Source organism: Cheilinus undulatus, linkage group 5 (genome assembly GCF_018320785.1).
Source record: "Cheilinus undulatus linkage group 5, ASM1832078v1, whole genome shotgun sequence".
Classification (NCBI taxonomy): Eukaryota; Metazoa; Chordata; class Actinopteri; order Labriformes; family Labridae; genus Cheilinus; species Cheilinus undulatus.
This window is the reverse complement of record NC_054869.1, coordinates 9,286,137-9,309,527: the sequence shown is the minus strand read 5'-3', so window position 1 is coordinate 9,309,527 and position 23,391 is coordinate 9,286,137. Positions and strand designations below refer to the sequence as shown.

General features: G+C 39.8%; 1 protein-coding gene across 3 annotated transcripts in view; it reads right to left on the bottom strand.

Moving 5' to 3' along the window:
- Positions 1–741: 741 nt before the first annotated feature.
- The window catches only part of zdhhc8b (zinc finger DHHC-type palmitoyltransferase 8b), a 134,887-nt gene continuing 112,237 nt past the window's right edge, over positions 742–23,391 (bottom strand). For all 3 annotated transcript variants that reach the window (XM_041788008.1, XM_041788010.1, XM_041788009.1), the window contains exons 4-11: positions 22,416–22,588; positions 21,593–21,695; positions 21,053–21,144; positions 15,754–15,886; positions 8,843–8,948; positions 7,706–7,812; positions 4,918–5,981; positions 742–2,818 (exon numbers count right to left, since the gene is read on the bottom strand). In XM_041788008.1, the coding sequence (XP_041643942.1) occupies positions 2,686–2,818; positions 4,918–5,981; positions 7,706–7,812; positions 8,843–8,948; positions 15,754–15,886; positions 21,053–21,144; positions 21,593–21,695; positions 22,416–22,588 (1,911 nt within the window). In that variant the 3' untranslated portion in view covers positions 742–2,685. The remainder of the gene's footprint in view (positions 2,819–4,917; positions 5,982–7,705; positions 7,813–8,842; positions 8,949–15,753; positions 15,887–21,052; positions 21,145–21,592; positions 21,696–22,415; positions 22,589–23,391) is intronic.

Genomic DNA, 23,391 nt, shown 5'->3' with positions numbered 1-23,391 from the left:
AACTATGGTTTTTACTCATTATCACGATCTCATTCACTGAGTTTAGAACTTATCAAAAACAAAATCCACTCAAAAGGAAACATCCATTCCAGGCTTCATTATGTGTATAAAAATGTATCAAACATATTTTTAAATGGTGGGTATATAAAAGGAAACAAATCAAATAAAAAAACTACAAAATAATGACTGGATGACCAGTAATCTTCATTTCACTACACGGGACAAAGTTGTTTCTCTTAAGCTTCCCATTCCTATAATACAACACAAATTAACTCACATACATGACAAATGTTCTCCATTTTCACCAAGCATTAACAGAAAAGTTGTGATGGTTATGCCAGGCCAGAGTTGCTGTGTTCTTTGTGATAAACATTAGGATGAGACCAGGGGTGTTTTTGCTAAATTTGAGGCCCCAGGCAAATACCAATATGAGGTCCATCCACGTTTAGCTAAAATCAATCATAGAAAGTGAACAAATTATTCTGAAGCTTGTTTTTGGTAGAGAACTAACAGACAAACACAAATTTGAAATATAAATACTCAATAGCACTCACTTATCACCTCTGAAGCTGGCCACACACTGCATGATTTTTAGGCCCAACAGATCATTGTATTAATCGTGTTTAACCACAATCCACAATCAGAGCACTAATTATTTTTAATCGCGATTAATCTCATGCTTTATTGTCCTTTTTGACACACTTTGGTTAAGACACAGTGATGTAAAATAAATCAGTCACTGCTCCTTATTATCTCATTTCACTTTACTCACAGATAGCTTGGTGTGAAATCAAACATTTACCTTTTTTCTGTTCCCTTATTTTCTTTTTAATCCATAACAAAGTCTTTTTTCTGTGGTTAAATTCATGCCATAATCTTAGATCTGTGTATAAAAAGAGGTCTGTATCCAAAATGAAGCCAGTTACCTTAGTTCAAGACAGTAGAAAAATCCAAATTGAAACAATTTTAGATGCAAAAAATGGATTTTTCAAAATGCAATAGAGTGTGATTATTCACAATTAACTACATAAATCCTGAGATCAAATGCAACTGAAATTTTTAATCTTTTGACAGTCCCAGGACTATATTGCATGCCAGGACAGCCAACTGAGGATTTCGACAGTCCTCCATGTTTGCTTTATTCCTGAAGTCCTGTTTGATGGTGCATCTTTCTGTGAGATCTAATTTTTACTGGGAGATTTTGACTATAAACAGTGGGTGTGTGGTTTCACAGTCTGGCTGAGTTGTCTAGTATGTGCGTTAAGAGGATTACAAGGTGAAAAATCTGTTGACACCATCCTTATATCTGTGGTATGCCACGTTTTTAAACCATTTAATATTGGGAAATTATGTAGTGAGTGGTCAGCCTTAGAAGAGCATCACAACTCAGACATATCTAAATATCTTTACACATCTCAGATGTAATGTATAAAAATAAAAATATGTGTTCACTGTTGGTGCAATATCAGTTCTGTCACAGAATATTCATTTTCATTTACTGCAGCCATTTTATCACAGAGTGATTCACCAATTTATTGTTTCAATATGTATATGGGTATCTTCCCAATCATAATTAGCTTGATATGAAAACTTATCAGGGCTTTTGAAGGGGCTGGGACCTCACTATTGGGGCCAGGAGTCTTGAAAAGAATTGTCTTGGATAATCAAACTCTATTTGATGCAATTTTATTCATTCTTGGCCACTTATTTACATTCATAATGCACATCTTTAATCATCATTTACCATCACGTATTTTTAGACATGTACCCTATATTTGATGCATACCTACAATGACTTTATCTTGAGGCTCCTTGGTGCACAAGGCTCCAGGCAACTGCCTCCTTTTGCCTAATGGTGAAACCCCCTATGGATGTGGTACTCTGATCTTTGATTGCAGACTTATCTGACCAGGATTGTGTCATAGCAATAAAAAAAAAAAAAAAAAACAACTTATTTGTGAAAAATATAAAGGGGGCTAAGCTGTACTTTGAAGAAGACATTCATGATGTATGAATCAACGATCTCTCCTGGTTGCATTTATTCCTGAGTGCATTTATTTTAGTAAAAGATGGAAGTCGCATTTTTACTTACTAGCATTTCCCAAGGAATTCAAATGCAACCTCATGACATGATACAATGACTTTCTGCTCTCAACAACACCTTTTTAAGATTTTTTCTCCTGTACTTTGTGTAACGGGTTTGCAGTTCTTGTGAAACTCTTTGACCCTCCATCACACCTCCTGCTGAAACAGTACAATGCAATGTAAAGCACCTTGACTTTTTGAGGTCAGCTGACTAAAAAAAGGACATTAGTCCTCTCAAAAAGGTCCATGGTGATGATGTCTGTGTTTAATTCTTCTGTGTTTTTATTTAAGCCCCCAGCACTTGCTGGTCGCAAGTTTTTGTGTTACACTGGGAACAACTTCATGACCACAGCTGAGAGACAACAGCAATAATATTGACAATCTGTTGGACGGCCACAAATGTTATCCACAAGACACTCCTGACACGTAAAACCTGCAGTGGTATCAACTCAAACCGACCCCTCCTGTACAAATCACACAGGTATGTGGCAAACAGACCCTCTGATTGGCTGTTATCTGGACTTTGAACATATCAGAGGGCAGAAAATCTCTTTGTAGCAGGTTGGCCGATGTTGTTGGATGTAGATGCAGAGTCCCCTCTCACACGGATATCTCATACGTGGTGCCGCCTACGCCTGTCACCTTTTTGACATTACTGTGGCGGCTGGGGCTGAGGGGGACACCCTGGGCGTTGGTGTGGCAGTCCATTTGCCCGTTAACTTTCATGGCCTCTCTGAGGTGAAAGAGAAAAACAAACGATTATTCGATCACAAAGAGACAGAGACATTTGCCAAAACAATACTAAGAGATGAATTGGCATGCAGATTAGTGGTGTTGTGGGTAACGTGATAAAAAATAGTTCTTCAGAGTACTTAGACTGCCTTTTTGTTGTAATGCATTGTTATTTTGTAACTTAAGCAATTATATAGTAAAGTTTTCTTAAAGTGATCTGTCATTGGAAAAAATGCCTTCTGCATATCACCAGAAGGGAAGCCTACATTTATACATAGCTAGCATCTTCCACCAGATAGATAACAGAGAGGGTAGCATTTACTTTGGTCCATGATCTATGTGACTAGCAGAACACTTATCCAATCACCTGCCAAGTATCTATTTTTTTTAGTCATGCCCTTCCCAAACACTGTCTATTGGTTGTTGCCCTGATGGATGTGAAATATTTCCAATACCATGGATATGTGAAATAGTCTATCTGGCATGTCAGGTTATAATAGCGTATCCCTCGAGAGTGGTCGTACTGCAGACCATCACTTGCTTTTTCGGAAGTAGTTATGCTAGCGACTTTAGCGACATTAGCTGTGTTAGTGTGCAATTATGGAGGACAGGCTTTATCCTGTTAAGTCGGCTATTTTAAACATTTTGGAATTTGTTTTTTGCAGGTGAGGTTCATTACTGTTGGTGTAAAAGGCTTAAACTTTGTGATTAAAAATGATGAGTTTTAATGTTCAGGCCGTTTCTAACCTACTGTACCACAACCCTACCCTTTTAGCACTTTTTTTATTCTAAAGCACTGATTTTATTGTATGTGTTTCCCCATATAAACTTTGGCATTTATCTCCTTTACAAATAAATTAAATCTATTGTTTTTTTTTTTAATATCAAGCTTTTTAAAATATATCGAATTATGGTACTTATGATAAAATCTTTTATTATACAATTTTATTATGAACCCACTTAGTATTTATTTACTTCCTTAATAATTTGACGAAAAATTTTACATGACCTGTCAGGTCTTTTCTCCTGAGCCTGGGTGAATGGAGTATTTTCATAAAAATACTGTAATGTTCCTGTTCTCTTCTGGAACAGTATTCCTATTTGTTAACCACATTTTAATACAATTTTAATTTTGCTTTTACCAACAATTCTGGTTTACTAAGGGGAAGTTTTGAGTATTTTTTAATACTTACAGTCCCTGAGAGCTCATGCCCTTCACAGCACGCTTTTATCCTATCCCTAACCAGCATAAGAAGTGTAATAGAATTTTATTTTGAAAGTTTCTGCATGTATTCCTCTCCTGACAGTAGTAGTGGCATTTGACAGTCTGCTGTCCACTGTCTGATTATGAGCATAATAAAGAGCCGTAAAGGTTATCATGTCTATAAATCCTGTTATTAGGTTGCAGAGTTACATATTATGGGCCATAAACTAGGCTGTAGCATGGTGATAGCTGACATATTTCAAGGCAGATGTACAGTCGGCTATGTGGTGTCTGCACAATACAACCAACACTTGTAACAAGTCTTTTAAGTCATTTTTAATTGTGGTGATGCAAAAGTACTCTAATGTGTGCATTTTCTCAGTAACAGAGTAAAGTAATAGGTTACTTATAATGGCAGTAATCCTGTAACATAATAAGCTTCCTTGAAAAGTACTGTTACCCAAAACTGGAGATTAGTTGTGTGATGCATGACTGATGAATGACAAACCCATGATAACTTGGATGTGTTTGTTAGTAAATCAAAAGGCTTTGAAATGAAGGTAAGTAGGTAAAAGGCATGCAAAAGAAAAGGAGATGAGAGGAGTCACATCTTTATTCTTCTGACATTCATGCAATAATACAAAAAAATGACGTTTTACTAGAAAACGTATAAAACAGAACAGAACATGTAGAATCCACACCAGACAGGATTTAATATGAACACATGGACATCACAGACATCATGCACACATGCTACATGTTGCTTCAGTGAGGACTAGAACATAAGTGCCTATGACTTCAGTCCATAAGCAGGTTTTTAGTGGGAATACTTCCCATGAGTCCCTGTACAGTACAATGCATGCAGTCCCTCAGAGGGGAAATGTTAGGAGTCGTACCTTGGGCCCCCCAGGCGAGGCGAGTCTGTCCTCTCATGGGCACTGATGTAGGAGAATTTCTGGTGGGTGTAGGAGGGGGATCTGGGCATGGCAGGGGAACGGGGTTGATGGGCTGGGGAGCGATAGGGGCCATCGGTACAGGTGGCCCTGCTGTGGCTACTGTTGGAGCTACTGTGGTCAGTGTGAAGGGAGGTGGATGAAGTCCTTGGGGCACGGCCCAGGGTGGCACCAGCATGGCGCAACACGGGGGTTCGTTGCCCATAGCTAAGCCCGACCCCCATCAGGTTGTCCCTGGAGCCTCCGTAGGCTGGAGGGGTTGGGCCCCTGGAAACTGGGCAACGAGGCCCATCCTGGTAGCAAGCATTGTGGGATAGACCGTAGCCCCCATCAAACACACCAGAGTCCTGGGCGTAGATATGTGTCTGGGAGCACCCACGCAGCATCTGGCGTTTCTCCCTCTCTTCCATCTCTTTGCGCTCCTGGATGGACGCCATGATGGTTTGGGAGAGGTTGTCATAGCGCACTGGGGAGGGGTCCCTTTCCCTTGGGTGAGGGGACTGCCTGCCTATCGCTCGAGGTGGCAGCACTGGACTGTAGGTGGGAGCGACCTGTTGCCTCTGCATTTCAGGCTCCCGGATGTGGCACATTTTGGTGGGCAGGTAGGGCGAGTGGAAGCCCATGGAGGGCATAGCACGATGGGCCATGCACTCACCGGCAGTGGTGGGGGAGATGCTGGGGTTGAGCAGGCTGTCATATGACAGGCTGCCGTTTCGGTTGGAGAGCGTGTTGGGGGAGAAGACGCTCTTGTAGGGTGTGGAGGTGACCGTCTGTGGCTGCAGGGCTGGGAGCTGGCCTTTCTCAGGCCGGCGGTGACCCTGCTTCAGGCTGAGAGAGCGGGAGTTGATGGGGTCAGAGTCCAGCTGGTGGGGAGACGACTGGAAGGTGCGGTGAAGGGGAGCGTTGGTGTACTCAGGCATGTCCAGGTTTGGCTCAGATCGGTAGTCGTGACCACGGACACCTTCTTCCATGATGGCCGAGGTCTTCAGGTCGTCTGCCATGACAATCTGATGAGATGATGGTAGAATAGAAGGTCAGATCTGCTTGGAAATAATTCAAGTCCTCTAAACCTACAGTATTGATCAGTATTAATTTTGACAGCTATTTTAAATTTAGCCTTAGTCTTAAGATTTAAATGTAAATAAATAACCGTCACCGTTTAAGTTTTAGTAAAAAAAAAATATATATATATATATATATCTATATATACATATATATATATATATGTATGTATATATATATATGTATATATATTTCAGTCAAGTTGTAGCCTGTAAAAAGTCCTTTAACTTTAGTCTTTACTTTTAGTAAAGCCATTAATTTTCTCTGAACTATTAAATCAGCCAAATTGTATGAGTAAAATGAATGTAAAACACTCATACTGATACACTAACAATACTTAAACTGATTTGTTATACACTGATAAAATACTGACATACCTTCTACACACAGAGGAAGTTATCATGGATTTTGAATGTCTGACAGTCCAGCACCAACATTTTAGTCTCGCATAGTCCCCTCGACTAGAACTAAACCTACTTCAAAAATCAATTTCTAGCTAGTCTTAGTCCAGTCTTTCTCTTGGAAAAAGAGCGGTCAACTAACATTTTTAGTCATAGTTTTAGTTGACAGAATTAAAAATGGACTGAAATCATGATAAAACTCATATAAAATATTTTTTAGAAACTCTTTTTGGCAAGAAAAATACACAAAGGCCTAATGTGTTTGAGGGTATTATCAATGAAAAAGTAAAATCACTTTTCTGCCGACCTGCTTGGGCATGAGTTTGGAGTCGTTACAGGTGGGGTTAAAGTGAACTGTCAGATTTTACCCACAATTCCTGGTTGGGCAAAGTCTGCATCAGTCTACACTAGTTGGGGACAGTTGGCATGAATAGTTGGCACAAATATCTATTAGTGTAGATGCAAATCTGCAAGTGTGTGAGGGAAACAGACCCAATCAGACCTCAGTTGCAGTCAATCAAACGGCTGAATTTTTTTTTTGCCGAATCTGGATGCAATTGGGTCACGAGAGTTTGCACGAGAGTTTGATCTGTCAGTTGGTTTTAGTCGGTTTGACAAATCATGTAGTCTGTGATTCCTCATCCGCTGGAGTTGTTGAGTGTGTGATCCCCAGTCCTTCAGTTATCATACAAAAATCTGCTGATAGCCTGGTCTTTTCAAAATCTGTAAAAACTTAAAAGCTGTGTAGTGTTGTGCAGCTTTAGGTGCTTTACTGCGCAATTGAAATGTTTCTATACCTCTGACGTCATGAACAAGGCTCGTCTCAATTGGACCTCAACCGCACTTCTTTATTAAAACAAGAGCAAAGCGCCACACCAAAAGCTCCTCTTAGCAGAGATGTTTTTACTCACCTCCTGATGAGATTAATTTTAACTATTGACATGCTTTGCCTCTCAAACACCACGGTAGCGCTAGCCTGTAGAGCTCAGGTTAGCATTGTCTACTACCACATTTTGTTTTGTTGCTCTGATTGACCTGTAATGATTGTGGCTGACAGAACGTTCGTTCACTTTTTCAAAAAGTCTTGCCCTTCCCAAACGGGAGGTTTCCCAGATGAAGGGGGGTCTCCAAGGTAAAAGCTTGGGAACCACTACACTAAGGGATATGGACCTCTTGGCTTTGCGTTAAAGCTACATGAACATAGTAGCACGTATAAGATAGATTCTTAATGTTATATTATTAAAATACCCAAAGTGATCCTGCCTTACCTTCTCTCCACCTGTGTGGTAGTGGACTTTCGGCATGGTGCCAAAGGACGGTCTGTATTTGTACATGGACGGAGTTGAAGGATGAGTCTTCCCAGAGAGAGAACTCTCTACAACACACAGTGAGAAAACCACAGTTAACACTGTAGAGATGACAAAAATGAAAACTATTGCACCACCTTTGATAGAAATATAGGAGAAAAGAAAAGACCTGGGGCTGAATTATACTATCAGAATAGGAAAGTTTGTCTGCAGGGATTGAACTCTTGATGCCTGTACTATCCCTACAGAATTAAAATGAATGAATTTGTGCTGTAACTGACTTGAAACACAATTATTCACAAAAGCAGCTGCCAATCATTTGCAATCTGCCTTATCTTTCAGATAATCCTCAAACCTTAAGGTGCTTCTTAGCCACTAGCCTCTCCTGTGCATTAGTCTCTCAAACCTCTCTTTTCCCCTCATTTTCATTCATTCTGTTGGATTGAACTCCTGCAGTACTTTAAAGATCCACCAGGCAGCAGCAGTGCTCCTTGGAAGAGAGGAAAATGTTCACTCCCTGGCAAATCACACTATGACATGATGCTGGAAATCCTTAAACCATGCCGTTTAAGGTGCTTATTATATATCACTGGCACTTTAGTTCAACAGTACTAAGAACACATTAACACCGCCTCAGACTTTTAGCTTTGAAACCAACTCTACAATAGCTTCTTTTACAGGTTTTCAGAGGTAACTTCCAAATGCAGCCCATTTTTTAGTTCTTCCTGACTTCAGACATTATTGTTCTTCCTTTCTTTCGGTTTGACAGAGCCCAGTCTTTACAAGCCACAAAAAAAGGTGGTGAATCATGCTGCAGTGAATCACTCTGAAACCTCTCTATTGTGCTACAAATCTGGTGCTGATTCACTGAACAGGGCTCTTCTCCTTGCTGCAAATCGAGGCTTTTCTTCAGCTTGGCATAAATAAAAGGTCACTGACCTGACACTGAGATGGATATTTATCACGCTGAACTACCCTGGGACATGGTGACGTAGAGGGAGATTTTGGGGAATGTTGTTTTGTTCGGCCTTGACGGGAGACTGAAATGGGATGGAGGATGACTGACAGGAGGTTTGAGGCCATGTTGGAGTTTCTTACCTTCACTGGAGGTCAGCTGGTTCTTCAGCTGGTTGTACCTGTCAGCTTTGGGTGGCAGTGGTGGCTGGGTTTCTTTTTCGTCCAGGCCGTCCAGGCTGCTTTTGGACTACAGGGGGGACAGAGGGGTGTTAAATGTATTAAAAGAGATGGATGGGAATTTGGGCTCTCCGCATATCTGGATCATTTGGCTCAGCTTAGTAATAAGAGCTGGCTCTTTTTGGCTCCCAAATGGCTCTTTAATCATAGCTTTCGGACACCTGAGAGGGCAAAAAAAAAAAAAAAAAAAAAAAACCTTAGCAGTGACTATTGACCACTACGTAGAGCTTCAGCACCAGGCATCTCCTCAAAGCAATGCATGCTCCTGACAACTGCAGAAAAACATACTGTACCATTTAAAAGCACATGGACACTCTCTAAATTGTTAAATTAGGAAAGTACAAAAATCTGTACCATTTTATGCATTTCAGATGTGTTCGGGTCAGCAATACTGCTGATTGCAATCTAACAGCAAGAGGTTCTTTATCCAAGTATAAAGAACCTATAAGAACCTATAGGTGAGTGTTTATTAGTTAACATTAGCCAGTTCACATTACTTAATGAAGGTATGAGGGTCACTGTTAGCTGTCTGTCAGTGTTTTGATGCTGCAATGCTGGTTAAAGGCAGTTGTTTTCTGCTCAAGTTGACTGCGCTACTGTTATTTTTCCTCAGTGACTTAAATTAATCTGCTCCTGTCTGGGTTTTCTTTCTTGGGTTCTGTACAAGAACCCTGGGTTGTCTACTCATCGGTTAGCACGCCCAGTTAAACAACAACTTACTTCTTTTAAACAGATAAAGGATAAAACTAGCTAGATGCTAGATTCATATGTGGCAATGGAGATTATCAGCCTCTCTATACTGAAGAGCAGAATCAGTGAAGGATTGACCATCTGGAATTTGGACGAATGCCAGAAGAGCCGCTCAACTATGGGCCAGTAGCCGGTATTTGATATTGGTCCGTCAAAACAGTCCGTCTGTTGGTTTGGCAATTATTTATCAAACATAGCATAGTGTGTACAGTCTGAAGGCTTCACTCCTAGATATCTTGAAGTTAAAAACGGAGTGCCTCAGGGCTCAGTCTTGGGACCGCTGTTATTCTCTCTTAATATTAACAGTATCGGTCAAAATGTACCAAATGCTAATTTTCATTTATATGCAGATGACACTGCCCTGCTCCTACACAGCATCAGCCTCTCTGTCACTTACAGGAAACCTTTGATGCTGTACAGGTCACTCTGTGTGAGTTAAAATTGCTTCTGAATCCTGATAAAACCAAACTCATGTTTTGAAACTCAAAGAAAAAGCCACTGAACGACTTTCGACTGTAGGACTGGTCCTACGACCAGTGAGGACTAGAGCCTCTGCCTCAGACTGAGCTTAACTGGTGCCCAGAGCCAACATATTTGAATATGATGCTTTATTATCTTACATCATCCCCTCATGGTAGCAAGAGTGGAAAGGTCAAAACTTAGGGCAGGCTTAAAATCTAACATTTAAACACAGCATCGCCAGGCAGAAAAGAACTGATTTGGGGTATAAAAGTACCAAAGAGGAAGAATAATGAAAAGAAGAAAAAAGAAGAATGCTGTGTCTGCTGAGGGAGGAAGAAGTGTAAAAATAACATATTTATTTTCTAAGCAAGCCAACATGTGGCTGCCAGTGCAGCTCCTGTACAGGACCTGTTTAGAGAGCTTTTTGCAGAAAAGATGGTATAGAGGTGAGCTATCACTGTAGCTGTGCAGTAGCCTACAGTTTCATGTGTGTTTTAATTAAATGTTTGTATTATTATAAACAAGCTTTAAAAACTGCTGTTTGTTCTGACTTTCTCTTTATGGGACCACAACATGTTCTAGTGACCCTCTTATTGCAGCCTTTGCCAGCATACATCAGCCACTACTGTGATTATATTTTACGTCATTAATGAGTTCTCTATTGAGCATTTTGTATATTTATGTTAATAGTTGGGTTTTCATTGGGTTTGAAAAATTGGGCTGGTCTGTTTTAAATGCCGGGGTCATTTATGATCCGAGTCCATTCCTGAGCAGAAGGTTGCCTTTCCTGCCTGCCAGGTGGCGTTACCATTAAAGTTACATTTTTGCCTTTTGTTAAATCATCCATATTAATTAATGTTACGATGCAAAACTGATAAATCTACATGTAATTTACTCACATTGTGCTAAATGTGTAAAATGTATGAAAATCTCATACAAATGAAAGTCCTCCCAGGACATCAAACTTGCTTATTGACTGGGCTGTACCACACCTCTGGTTAAACCATCAAGCACAAGTCCTCAGTGCACAGCGTGCCTGTGGCCGAGCGTCACTAGTGGGGGGACAGCGGAGGAGTTAGAGTAGAGTATGTGTTGGTGCTTGGTTGAGCCAACACAGCTCTCACAGATGGTTGTAGGGAGCAAAGCTGCACCAGGCAGCTGCTCTACCCCAGCCTGAATTCAGTCCTTTCAGGGCCTAATCAAGGAAAACGGTGAAAGGAAATAATCTCAGTGTCAGTCTTTGAGTTTTTTTTTCTCAGTAGTGCTCAACCAGTTCAGTTCTGCACTCCTGTAACACTGTTGGATTTACAAGTTCAACACAAGACACTAAAACTAACAGCAGAACCACAGCTATGATCTTCTTTATTGTCTTAACAAGGCAGCTTCTTTACCCATGATGCAATCCTACAACAAAAGTTTACTACCTAAAACCTGAGCACTTTGAACTCTTGAATTTTACTGGTTCCAGGCATGCTGTATACCAGTGACTGACTTGACAAATTACCACATTACTGATTAACCAGATGTTGTCACCTGTAATAAACTTATTTGCAGTTTTCCTTTCACTATTAAGTGGTTACTTTTCAATCTTTTTTTTTTTTACCAGGATATACAAAATATAGGGGTGTAATGGCTCACAGAGGTCACAGTTTAGTGAACATTTATTTTGGGGTCACAGTTTGGGACAGGCACAGTTCATCAGAAAAACAGCAACATAAAGTCCTGGATTTATAATCCAGGTTTTCCTCATTTAATACTTAAACTTACAGCAGTGCAGCTTACAGTTTGTTCCATCTAATGATAATCAAAACTACTTGTGACAGTTGGGACAGTCTGTGATAAAATGAAATAGAAAAAAGCAACACAGAAATGAATAGTGTAAAATCTTCTGAAATCAAATGATAAAATAAATACAATGTAAAAAGTTCAATAAAAATGTGTGCCTTTTAGAGCAATGTATCATATTTATGATTCTTGAGGAGTTCCATGTTGCTGTTACATAGTTGTTAGAAAACGGCTGGTACAGTCATGGCTCGTGTACGTCAGTGAAGTATGGAAGAGGATTAGAGCCACTAAAAAAAAAAAAAATTGGGATGCAATAATTTTTCTTACTTGTGATAAAAAATTCAGAATTCTGACTTTCATTTCAGAATTCTATTTTTTTTTTTTTTTGGATTCTGACTTTAATCTCAGAATTCTTACTTTTTTCTCACAAGTAAAAAAAAAAAAAAAAAAGTCTCAATTTTTTTTTTAGTGGCCCTAATCCTCTTCCGTAGTGAAGAACTCCAGACTAGCATAAAGTGCATTTAGAAAGTATTCAGACCTCCTTAACTTTTTTCAATTTTTTTAAGTTGCAGCCTGATGCTGCAGTTGAAAACATTTCTTTTTTATTCTAACTGATCTACACTCAGTACCCCATAATGACAATGTGAAAACAGAATTTTAGATTTTTTTTGCAAATTTACTCAAACTTAAAATGAAGTATCACACTGACATAAGTATTTAGACCCTTTACAACACTTCGAATTTCACTAAGGTTCCTCCCATTTCTTTTGATCGTTGCTGAGATGTTTCTACACCTTGATTAGAGTCCATCTGTGGGAAATTTAATTGACTGGACATGATGTGAAAAGGTGCACACCTCTCTATAGAAGGCCTCACAGCTGACATGCATATCAGAGCAAAAACCAAGCCATGAAGTCAAAGGAACTGCCTGCAGAGCTCAGGGACAGGATTTTTTACAAGGCACAGATCTGGGGAAGGCTACAAAAAAGTTTTGCTGCGTGCATGTAATATTTCAGTTTTTCATTTCTATTATATTTGCACAAAATTCTAATATGCTGTTTTCACTCTGTCATAATGTGGTACTGAGTATAAATGAGAATAAAAATGAATCTGAACGATTGAAGCAGCAGGCTGCAACATAATGAGACTGAAAAAATTGAAAGGGGTCTGAATACTTTCTGAATGCACTGTATGCTGACACAGGATGGACACTGTAATGGAGCCTGAGCAGAGCATCTAAACACACAATTGTAGTCAATGTTCGGTAGTGTACCAAACCGTGCATGGCTTTTAAAATGTATTTGCATCAGTAATGACTTCCACTCTTTCTGCTTTCATATTCAGAGTCTTTTAAAAACAACTCATCTTTTTGTGTTTTAATGCCTGCTTCCTTCTCTTTTTTATGTTTACTAGCAGTTAACACACAATTACTGCCACCTAGATTGGTGTGTAAATATTGCAACTTGTGATTGCCTTTGTTTTCTCCATTCAGATGTATTCGTCATGTGACCATGTGCACAGAATCCCAACCCCTGAGCCATGACAGTTTGAGACAATCAACAGTATCAGCTATAATGTTTCCAGTAGAAGTTTCCATTTGTATGCAGATGACACTATAATTTATTGCCCCAGTCCAATATAGCTTTAGGCTCTTTGTCTTTTACAAGAGGACATTGATAGTGCACAGGGCACTCTTTTAAATCCTGATAAAACCAAACACATGATGTTCACAAACTCAAATAAAAAGTCACTCAGTCTGCCTTTGAGTATTACGTCTTACGGTAATGTGACTGAGTCTGTATCTTTCTACAAATATCATTGATTCTTTATGGATGATTCACTGTCTTTAAGTGTCACTTTCACCAACTAACAGAGAGTTTTATGAGGGAATAAGTCTTGTTTTTCTTTGCTGCATAAGCAGGCATGTTGTTGCCACTTCATCTATGCATTTGATTATGATGTTTCATTAATGCACGCATCGTCTCAAGGCCTCAGATCTCTGGATGCTAAAATCTCAAGGTGTTAACTCATCATTGTACCCTCACTAACTTTCTGCTCTGTGACCCTGGACTGGTTTAACTCTGTGTTGTAACTGCTCTGTGGTTGAACCTGCTGCTGCCTGTTTTGGCCAGGACACTTTGTAAATGAGAATTTTCATCTCAAGCTCACAGTGAACTCTGGGTAAGTCCCACAGGAAACCCTGCAGATATGCTTATGGACAGTGCACGACTTGGCGCTGTAATGTCTGCATAAAGCCCTCATGCACTTGATGATCTGACTGAGGGACAGCCCCGAACACTCACGCTTAGAGGGAAAATGCCTCTGAGTCTGTGTGTCCATTGGTGTGGAAATTGAAATAGAGCAAATATAACCTCCTGTCTCTGGTCTCAGCAGAGACTTGATTAAATTGAAACCGAGCCTTTGCTGATTTCAGTTGTATGAAGTGCAGTGTTCGCATTGGGACTGCAAGTGTGCAAGACTGGATGGCTTTAAGGCACAATATGTAGAATTTCTGCAATGAAATATCTACGTTAACTAAAACATGATCCCTCCTATGAGTACTTACATTTTCTCAAATATTTCAACAGTTTTTAAGGAGGAATAAATCTTAATTTTCATAGTGGTAACAATCCATTTCATGTCACAGCAACTGTCATGAAAGACAAGATATGCTTATTATAATACTGGATGTTAGGTTGAAGACTGCTGCATTAGAAAGCTAGAACTGCTACTGAAAGCTGCAGTTCTCTTGTTGCTGTGTCTCATTCATGATTTGTGCTGCTTACTTGTGAAAAGCCAGGATTATTCTCTGATTCAGTGCTCTGTCCTTCTTAGAACCTTACTTAAAAAAAACACAGGATTTTGTTCATAAGGTGTATTAACTAAAAGCAGAGCTATGTTTTGGTTTCATGTTTTTACACATTCATTAAAAGGCTGCTGTTATGTCAGCAGCTGGAATAACTGCAATATTACATCTATATTCTGATGCATTAAGGGTAATTAAATCAGTGAAGCTTGGGGAAAACTGCACCCCAAACAGGCTCTCTGGAAGTCTGCAGTAAGTCAGCTGGGCCCTCATGAGGTCTGGATGAATTAGAGGTTTGGAAAGGCCTCAGGCCTCACAGACTTCCTGGGAATGTTCCAGCAATGTCTGGAAGACCAGTCAAGTCCATATATTTGGATTCAGCCAGATATGAGGAGTGAGATGAGGTCTGCTAATCTTACCTCTATGTATTAGTCTTGTCCCTCACAAAAGGCTTCTTTACCACATGTGCATTCATACAGCCTGAAACAAGTTTTTTCCTCCTGGATGTCATTCGATTCTCTCAATTTTTAGAGCTGTCAGCGACCACTTCCAGCCAAAAAGAAATAATTCAATCTTTTGGGTTATTTTAGGGAATAGGATGCTTTTAATCACAGCAGCCAAACTTCCTACTTGAGACTAATGAAATGAGAGTATTTTTACAGATCCAGAAAAACTCTTTCATGCCTTCAAGGACCATAAATTATATTTTCACAATTAATGGGATGAACTAAAACCCTTGGCTGCATCTGTATGAGTCACTTGGCTTTGATTTTAAATGTCCAATAAAATCCTGATTGAGCAAAGAAGAACTTCTCTAACATACAGTATCTGACGTGAATGAGCTAATGCATCCTTGTAATATTTATGTTGTCTCTGATATAAGCCTGCTTTTGTGTCATTAGACGATGGGGGAAAGGAAGAAAAAATGGTCATGTCTCTGCAGAAGGAGGTCAACTTGATGATGGAGTAACAACGAAAAAAGCAGCTCTTAAGTAAAAGGATAAAAACTTACCTTGGAGCTGATGATGGTGTTATGGATGCCGTTGTCGCTGACCTTGATGGTGATCTGTCTGTCCGACAGGTCGGGTCTGATGAATGGGGGCTGAATTTTGACATGGGACTTTTTCCTGGGGTCCAGCGTGTACCTGCATAAAAAGGATGCACAACAAGCATTAACAAACAGGTCATTTGTCGGCACACAACACCGTTTTCCCCATGTCAAATGTTCAGTACAGGCCAGCAGTCAACAGATTTTTAACGCTTGGAGTTCAATGACTTAATCCTCATCAAGATCATCAGCAGCACATTTTACAAAATGAGGATGTTCTTCCTCCCAGGCATTCCTGATAAATTTGACACACATGGCTGAACTATGTTTTTAGGGCATTTTCATGTCACAGTTAAACTGACGTTTGACCTTTCCAGTTTAGAATGTCATCACTTCACTAATTCATCCTATTAGACACTTATGTTAATTTGTGTCTTAATTAAAATCAGAGTTACTTGGAATTTAAAAAATTGGTATGTGTCGCCCCTTTAAGTGCAGATTTACCTGGGAAGACATCATGAACATCTAAATAGCTCACAAGTCCTTTTGATTAAACCCCATGAAATACCCCATTATAGGCAAAGGAAACAGTCACTGACTTCCTTTGTGTCTCATGTGATTGTAGCATAAAGGCACCTGTGTCTGGAAGGCCCAATCACCAGTTAATCAGTATTCCTGGTAACCATTTCACTATGAAGACAAAAGAACATTCCAAGCAACTCAGACAAACAGGTTATCGAAAAGTATAAGTCAGGGGATGGATACAAAAAAATCAGGTACTGAACATCCCCAGGGTTTAGTTAAATCCACCATCAGGAAATGGAAGTAATATGGCACATGTGCAAATCTACCAAGATCAGGCTGTTCTCAAAAACTGAGTGACTGTGCAAGGAGACTAGTGAGGAAGGCCACCAAGACACCTGTGACTACTCTGAAGGAGTTACAAGCTTCTGCATACAATTGTTGCCAGGTTCTTCACCAGTCAAAGCTTTATGGGAGAGTGGCAAAGAGAAAGTCACCGATGAAAAAAAAACTCAGAATACTAGTATACCTTGACTAGAGTTCACCAAAAGGCATGTGGGGGACTCCATGGTCTAGTGGAAGTAAGTTCTTTGGTCTGATGAGAACAAAATGGTACTTTTTGGCCATCAGACAAGACGCTACATTTGGCAGACACCAAACACTGCACATCACCACAAACACACCATCCCCACTGTGAAGCATGGTAGTGGAAGCATCATGCTGTGGGGGTACTTCTTAGCAGGTGGCCCTGGAAGGCTTGTAAAGTTAGAAGGTAAAATGAATGCGGCAAAATATAGGAACATCCTTGAGGACAATCTCATGGAAAGCATACATCAAGAGCTAAAGAGAAATGGTTTAAAGAGAACAAAGTGAATGTTCTGGAGTCGCCGAGTCTAAGGGTGAATCCCACTTCTATCCCTTAACCCTTCCCCTTAGCCCTACCCCTTTGTGTACCCCTTCCCCTTGCCCCTTGAAACAAAGTGGTAAGGGGTAGGGTTGAAAACCTTCCCTTAAGAAACGAGACGCCACTTGATTACAGTTTATCATCACACTATGCCGATAAACAGCTGCGTCATTGGAGGTGACTATAAAGCTTCGACCATCTCGTTCATACTGTGTTGATCTTCTTCACTTATTTATACAATTAATAACCCTCGTTAACACGTGTAGACACCAAAAATACGATGAACTTAAATCCTCAGTGGCTAAAAATTGAATATATGAGAAAATACAACTGTTGTGTTTTCATTGTGCCGAAAATATTTTTCATTTATGCGTCTCCTTCGTAGTCTGTTGTGTCATTTCGCAATTGAACACAGTGCATGGAGGGAAAATTCATCATACCCCTTGGTTTCAAGTGTGGTCCTGAAAAATCTTCATTTCAAGGGCTGTGTAGCCCTTGGCCCTTAGCCCTACCCGATTCAAAAGAGAACTGGGACACCATTTTACCTAATGTGAACGTGCAAAACCAAGGGGTAGGGCTAAGATAAGGGTTGAGATCCCTTTGCAACCTGACAGAGATTGAGCAGCCTTGCAAAGAAGAATAGAGTAATATTGTGGTGTTCAGATGTGCAAACCTGATTGAGACCTATCCACATGGGTTTAGTGCTGTGATTGCAGCCAAAGGTGCAAGGTGAAATACTGACTTGAAGAGTCCATTAAGATTCATAATTGTTGAATCAATATTTATCAGTGGGTATACTCTATGGAGACTGAAAAACAAGTCTACTCTGTATACCTGCATGTACTCTGCACGACACCACTGAGTATATATACTGTATGTTGTATTTCATGTGCAAGGTTGCGTTTAAGAATTGCACATCACTTAATGATCTTGTAAGCTCACTGTAAGACTATAAATATGATTTTATTTATAAAACATGCAGTTTAGTTTGCTTGTTTGCACATACAACATCTACAAGGGATAGCAGATAGAAGTTAGCCATTGGTTATAATATTTCATAGCCTGTTATATAATTCAAATGAAGACTTTTGTTGCTGTTATTGTTAACATTATTATAATTACTACTAGGCCCTCCCCTGTCCTTTCAAATAAAGGCAAGCAGCCTAAAAATACTCTCCTTTAAGTAGAAACCTTACTGATGTTTTTCAGTCCTCCTCTTGTACAAGTTGTACTGTATCTTTAAGACTACTAATATCCTATATTGGCTTTCCACAAATACACACTACACAGTACTATAATGAAATTAGTAAGGCTATTTGCATAATCCCATTTGGGTGGTTACACCGCCTAAGACAGGCATTTCAAACACAACTTTCTGACTTAAAACCAGCATTTATGTGGGTTTTACAGGGTGTTTTCATAATTAAAAGGGCTGTCACTGTGATTTCCTTTAATGTTTAATACAGAGTGTGAACAGTTGGAGAGTAATGTGTGGTTTAATTTCTCAGCTGTCTTTACACATTCCTGTAATCAGCCCCTACAAAAAGCAACTGAACGAATGCTGCTGATTAAACGGCTGATTTAAACCGACTCCACCACATCTCAGTCAGTATCAGTGAGGTCCAACATGTTTTGAGTCAGTGGTTCAGTAAATCAACAAGCCTCCACCGGGGACCCTCCAACAACTTAACAGCAGATGCTCATAATGCGGAGTTTCACCCTCACCTTCTGTCGACACTCTGCAGTCACACTGTTGAGTTTTATGAAATTGGACTTGTCCCTATTGGTTGTAAAACTGCCATTCTGGGCTGTAGCGCTGCTGTGTGTTAAAAGCATGTTTACTCGCTCTGCGCTCTGATTCCTGTTTACTGTTGTTCTAAAACGTTCATCTATTCTCTCAGCCATCTGCTTCTCTCCGGGGTAGCTGGATGCTTTAAGGCAGGACTGAAAACTCACCTCCACAATCTCTGCAGAGTGCATGCATACATCCTACACATGTAATATACTGCTGCCTGTGGTTTAACGCAGAGAGGTGTTGCTGCAGCATGGACTAGGGCTGGACAATATGGACCAAAATTCATATCTTAATAGTTTTAGATAAACAGTGACATAAGAAAATACTTTTATCTGTAAAGAAATAACAAATGGTTGTCACAATATCAGAAAAAGGTTGATTTATTGTAGACTATTTAGCATACAATCAATAAACTTTTTTCTGTTTGAGTTCACTATAACCCCTTAATAACTATTTACGTGGTTTTTACACTAGGAGTACAGTTTGTTTTTATATTTCAATTTGCACATGATGATCCTGCCTGCCTTCTGTGTTTGCACAGAGCCCTGCAGTCTCATGACCTTATATAAGTCTGCAGGGCATGGCATCCATGGTTTCCAGAAAGAATTCCAAATTTTGATTCACCAGACTACAGAACAGTTTTCCATTTTGTCTCCATTGTAAATGAGCTTCGGGTCAGAGAGGGCAGTGGCGTTTCAGGATTGTGTTAACATATGTGTCTTCTTTACATGATCCAGCTTTAACTTGCCTTTGTGGATGCCATGGCCAACTGTGATGACAGTGATTTCTGGAAGCGTTCCTGAACCCATGCAGTAATTTCAAACTCAGAATTATGCCTGTTTTTAATGCAGCACCACCTGAGGACCCCAAAGTCCAGAGGACTCCAGAGTCTCTGAATCTTTTGACGATATTATGTACAGTAGAGGGTGGGATATTCAAAGTCTTCACAATTTACAATGAGGAACAATTTTAGATGCAGTTTATTGCAGATCGGTGAGACTCTGCCTCTCTTAAACACTCCTTTTTTTACCAATGTTAATTTCGGCGACTAAATCTATGACTAGAAAAGTTTGTTGACAGCCTTTTTTCCATAACAAAAACTAGACTTAGACTAACAAAAAATCTTTGATGACTAAAACTGACAAAAAGTAAGTTTAGTTTTCATCAAAATGACTAAAATGTAATTTAGTTTTCGTCAGACATTCAAAATGTGTGACATTTCTCCACCGTGGGTAAATCTGTCAAAATGCAGTGCATCTATAGCTATTCTGTGAGCAGGGACCCCAGATTTGGCAGCGTGCATAGAACACAGTACCATGACGTGGTACCAGATTTAGACAAAATTATAATAAATGCATGGACTAAAAGTAAAGACTAAAATTTGAGGAATTTTTATGGACTAAAACTAGACTAAAATGTTTTTAGTTTTGGTCGACTAAAACTAGACTAAAACTAAAAGGGTAGAAATGACTAAAGTGTCACTAAAACTAAAAGAAATTTCATCTAAAGACTTAAAGTAAGACTAAAATCAAAAATAGCTGCCAAAATTAACAGTTTCATGCCCAGTCTTGTTACTGACCTGCTAACAATTAAAACAAGAAGTTGCAAAATGCTCCTCCAGCTGTTTTTCAATAGTACCACTTACTTTTCCAGCCTTTTGTTGTCCTGTCCCTACTTTTTTTGAGATTTGTTGCTGCCAACAAATTTAAAATGATCTTATAGTTTTCATGAGTTGGCAAAATCTTTTCAGTTTTAACATCTGATATGTTGTTTATGTTCTATTGTAAATGAAATATGGGTTTATGAGATTTGAAAATCATTGCATTCTGTTTTTATTTAAATTTTATACAGTGCCCCAACTTAACTGTAACTCTAAAACTGAATACATTCCCACCTTTAGCATGAACATAATGCATAAGTGCACATTTGCATAAACATGTACCCACATATCCTCTGAGGTGCTGCATATCATCATTATGTATGTGCAGTGACAGGAAAGTAGCAGCTACTGTACACACATGCAGCACTGTAAAGCATCTTACCTCGGTGCCAGGGGACTACATAAGACATACTCCACGTTGCCACAGCAACCCTTGGTGAAGGGATTTACTCCTCCACGGAACTTGCCCGTCACCTGAGGATCACAACGCCTCGTTTAGAATCGGCAGCAGAGAAGGCTCAAGGCCATAGTGTATACACACATGTACAAGCACACAAATCCATGTACACACTTCGGTCCAGCGCTTGAATACAGAGCAGGTGAGTCATGCTGCTGAGGCATCATGTAATTAGTTTGTATAAGGAAAAATGGTGCTACTGCTGCTAATTCTTTGTTATGTGAGATGTTTTTTTTACATTTATAAAAGTAAATTCACTGTGTTTCAGATATCTATAAATGCAACAGGAGATTAAGTAGCATATTTTGATGAAAGGTGCCCAGTTGCAAACAGTGCAGCCCCAGGTGTGACTGTTTGCATCTGTTTGTGAAGCAGTGCCTCATAGCTCTGTTGACACACGCTGGATAAATAACAGGAAAATCATTGTTTGTTTACACTAATACAGAACAAACATGCTCTCCTCACCTGCTCATTGGTGGTTCGCCCTCGAGCTACGAGCACCATGTGGAAACCTGTGAGTCCCATGACTGGAATAAAGAAAAGCCCAGCTATACACATCACCACCAGACTGGACGCAAAGGTCAGGATCAATAACATAAGAACACAACAACACAAGATAAATAACAACAATAATACACTCTGACAGAATGACAAAACGACAGCTTTTATTCCTACAGGATTCAGGTCAATAAACGCAATTGCACTAAATAGACAAAAGTATTTGGCCACACCTGTGACTTATTGAATTCATGTGTTTCAATCAGATCCACTGCCACAGGTGTATAAAATCAATCACCTAGCCATGCAGGCTCCATTTGCAAACATATGTGATACAAAATGGGCCGCTTCAAGGAGCTTAGTGACTTTAAGCGTGGTACTGTGATGGATGCAACCTCTGGAATAAGACGGTATGTAAAGTTTCATCCCTGCCGGATATTCCACAGTCCACCGTAAGTGAGATCATTAGAAAGTGGAAGCATTTAGGAACAACAGAAACAGAAAGAAGAGTTTGATTCCTGGGAGAATGCTATCTGTCTGACTGAAGTGTGCTAACTGTGAAGTTTGGTGGAGGAGGGATAATGGTATGCGGCTGTTTTTCAGGGCTAGGCTTTTTATCTCCAGTGAAGGTCAGTCTTAATGCCTCAGCATACAAAACATTTTGTAAAATGCTATGCTTCCATCTTTGTGGCAACAGTTTGGGGAAGGCCCTTTTCTGTTCAAACATGATGGTGCCCCACTGTTTAAATAAACTGTATATGTGCTGGATTTGGAGACGCTTTAAGGATACGTGACAGTGGTGTGCAGCGCTGCCAGCCTCTCTCGATGGTGCAGGACGAAGAGAAGGCCAAAGGAGAAAACTCCCATCATGTGGATGCTCAGCGACAGCAGGAAGAGGAAGAAGTAGCGGTAGTTCCTCCTTCCAATGCAGTTGTTGACCCAGGGACAGTGATGGTCGAAATCCTGAGAATGGAGGGAGGGAGATACAAATTTCTTACCAATGTTTTTATGCTTACATTTATTGTTTTAATGTTGGATATTTATATGAAAAGCTGGCAAAGATTGTACAGGTTTTATTAGGGTGACCATGCATCTCATTTAACTAGGACAGTCCTGTTTTCAGGCACGAAATTCTAATTAACAATTATATGTCCCGTTTTAGAACAAATGATTTTAACCAGTGTAAAACCAAAACGATGCACCGTGCTTTCAACATTTTGTCTGTGGCTGTAATGTCAATCAGTATTGTCCTGGCTCACCCCTGATTTGCTGACGTGTTTTTCAGTCTGGGTGAGCCTAATACATATGATGGGACCTGCTGCATTACATCAAGTAGGCTGGCTGTCATGCCATAAAGGAGGGATGTTTTTTAGAGCTCCAGGAAAGGAATTTCTTTCTTCAGAAAGTACCCGGTTGAAGGTTGTGTTAAAGTTATATCAGAGTTATATTTCCAGACCAACCTTACTGTTTTTGAGATAAAAAAGCATAGAAAGAATGCATCACATTTTCTCTGTGTTGCGTGAAGTGTTCTTTTGTCTTCATGGTGAAATGTTAGCGAGAAACACTGATTAATTCGAGACTGGACCTTCCAGACACAGATGTCGTTATGGCTGGACATTGGCCTTTGGGATTTTTCTGGTAGACAGCTGAATTCATGGTTCCATCAATCACAGCAAGAGGTCCAGGTCCTGAAGCAGCAAAGCAGCCCCAGACCATCACACTGCCACCACCATGTTTGACTGTTGGCATGATGTTTTTTTTTTTTA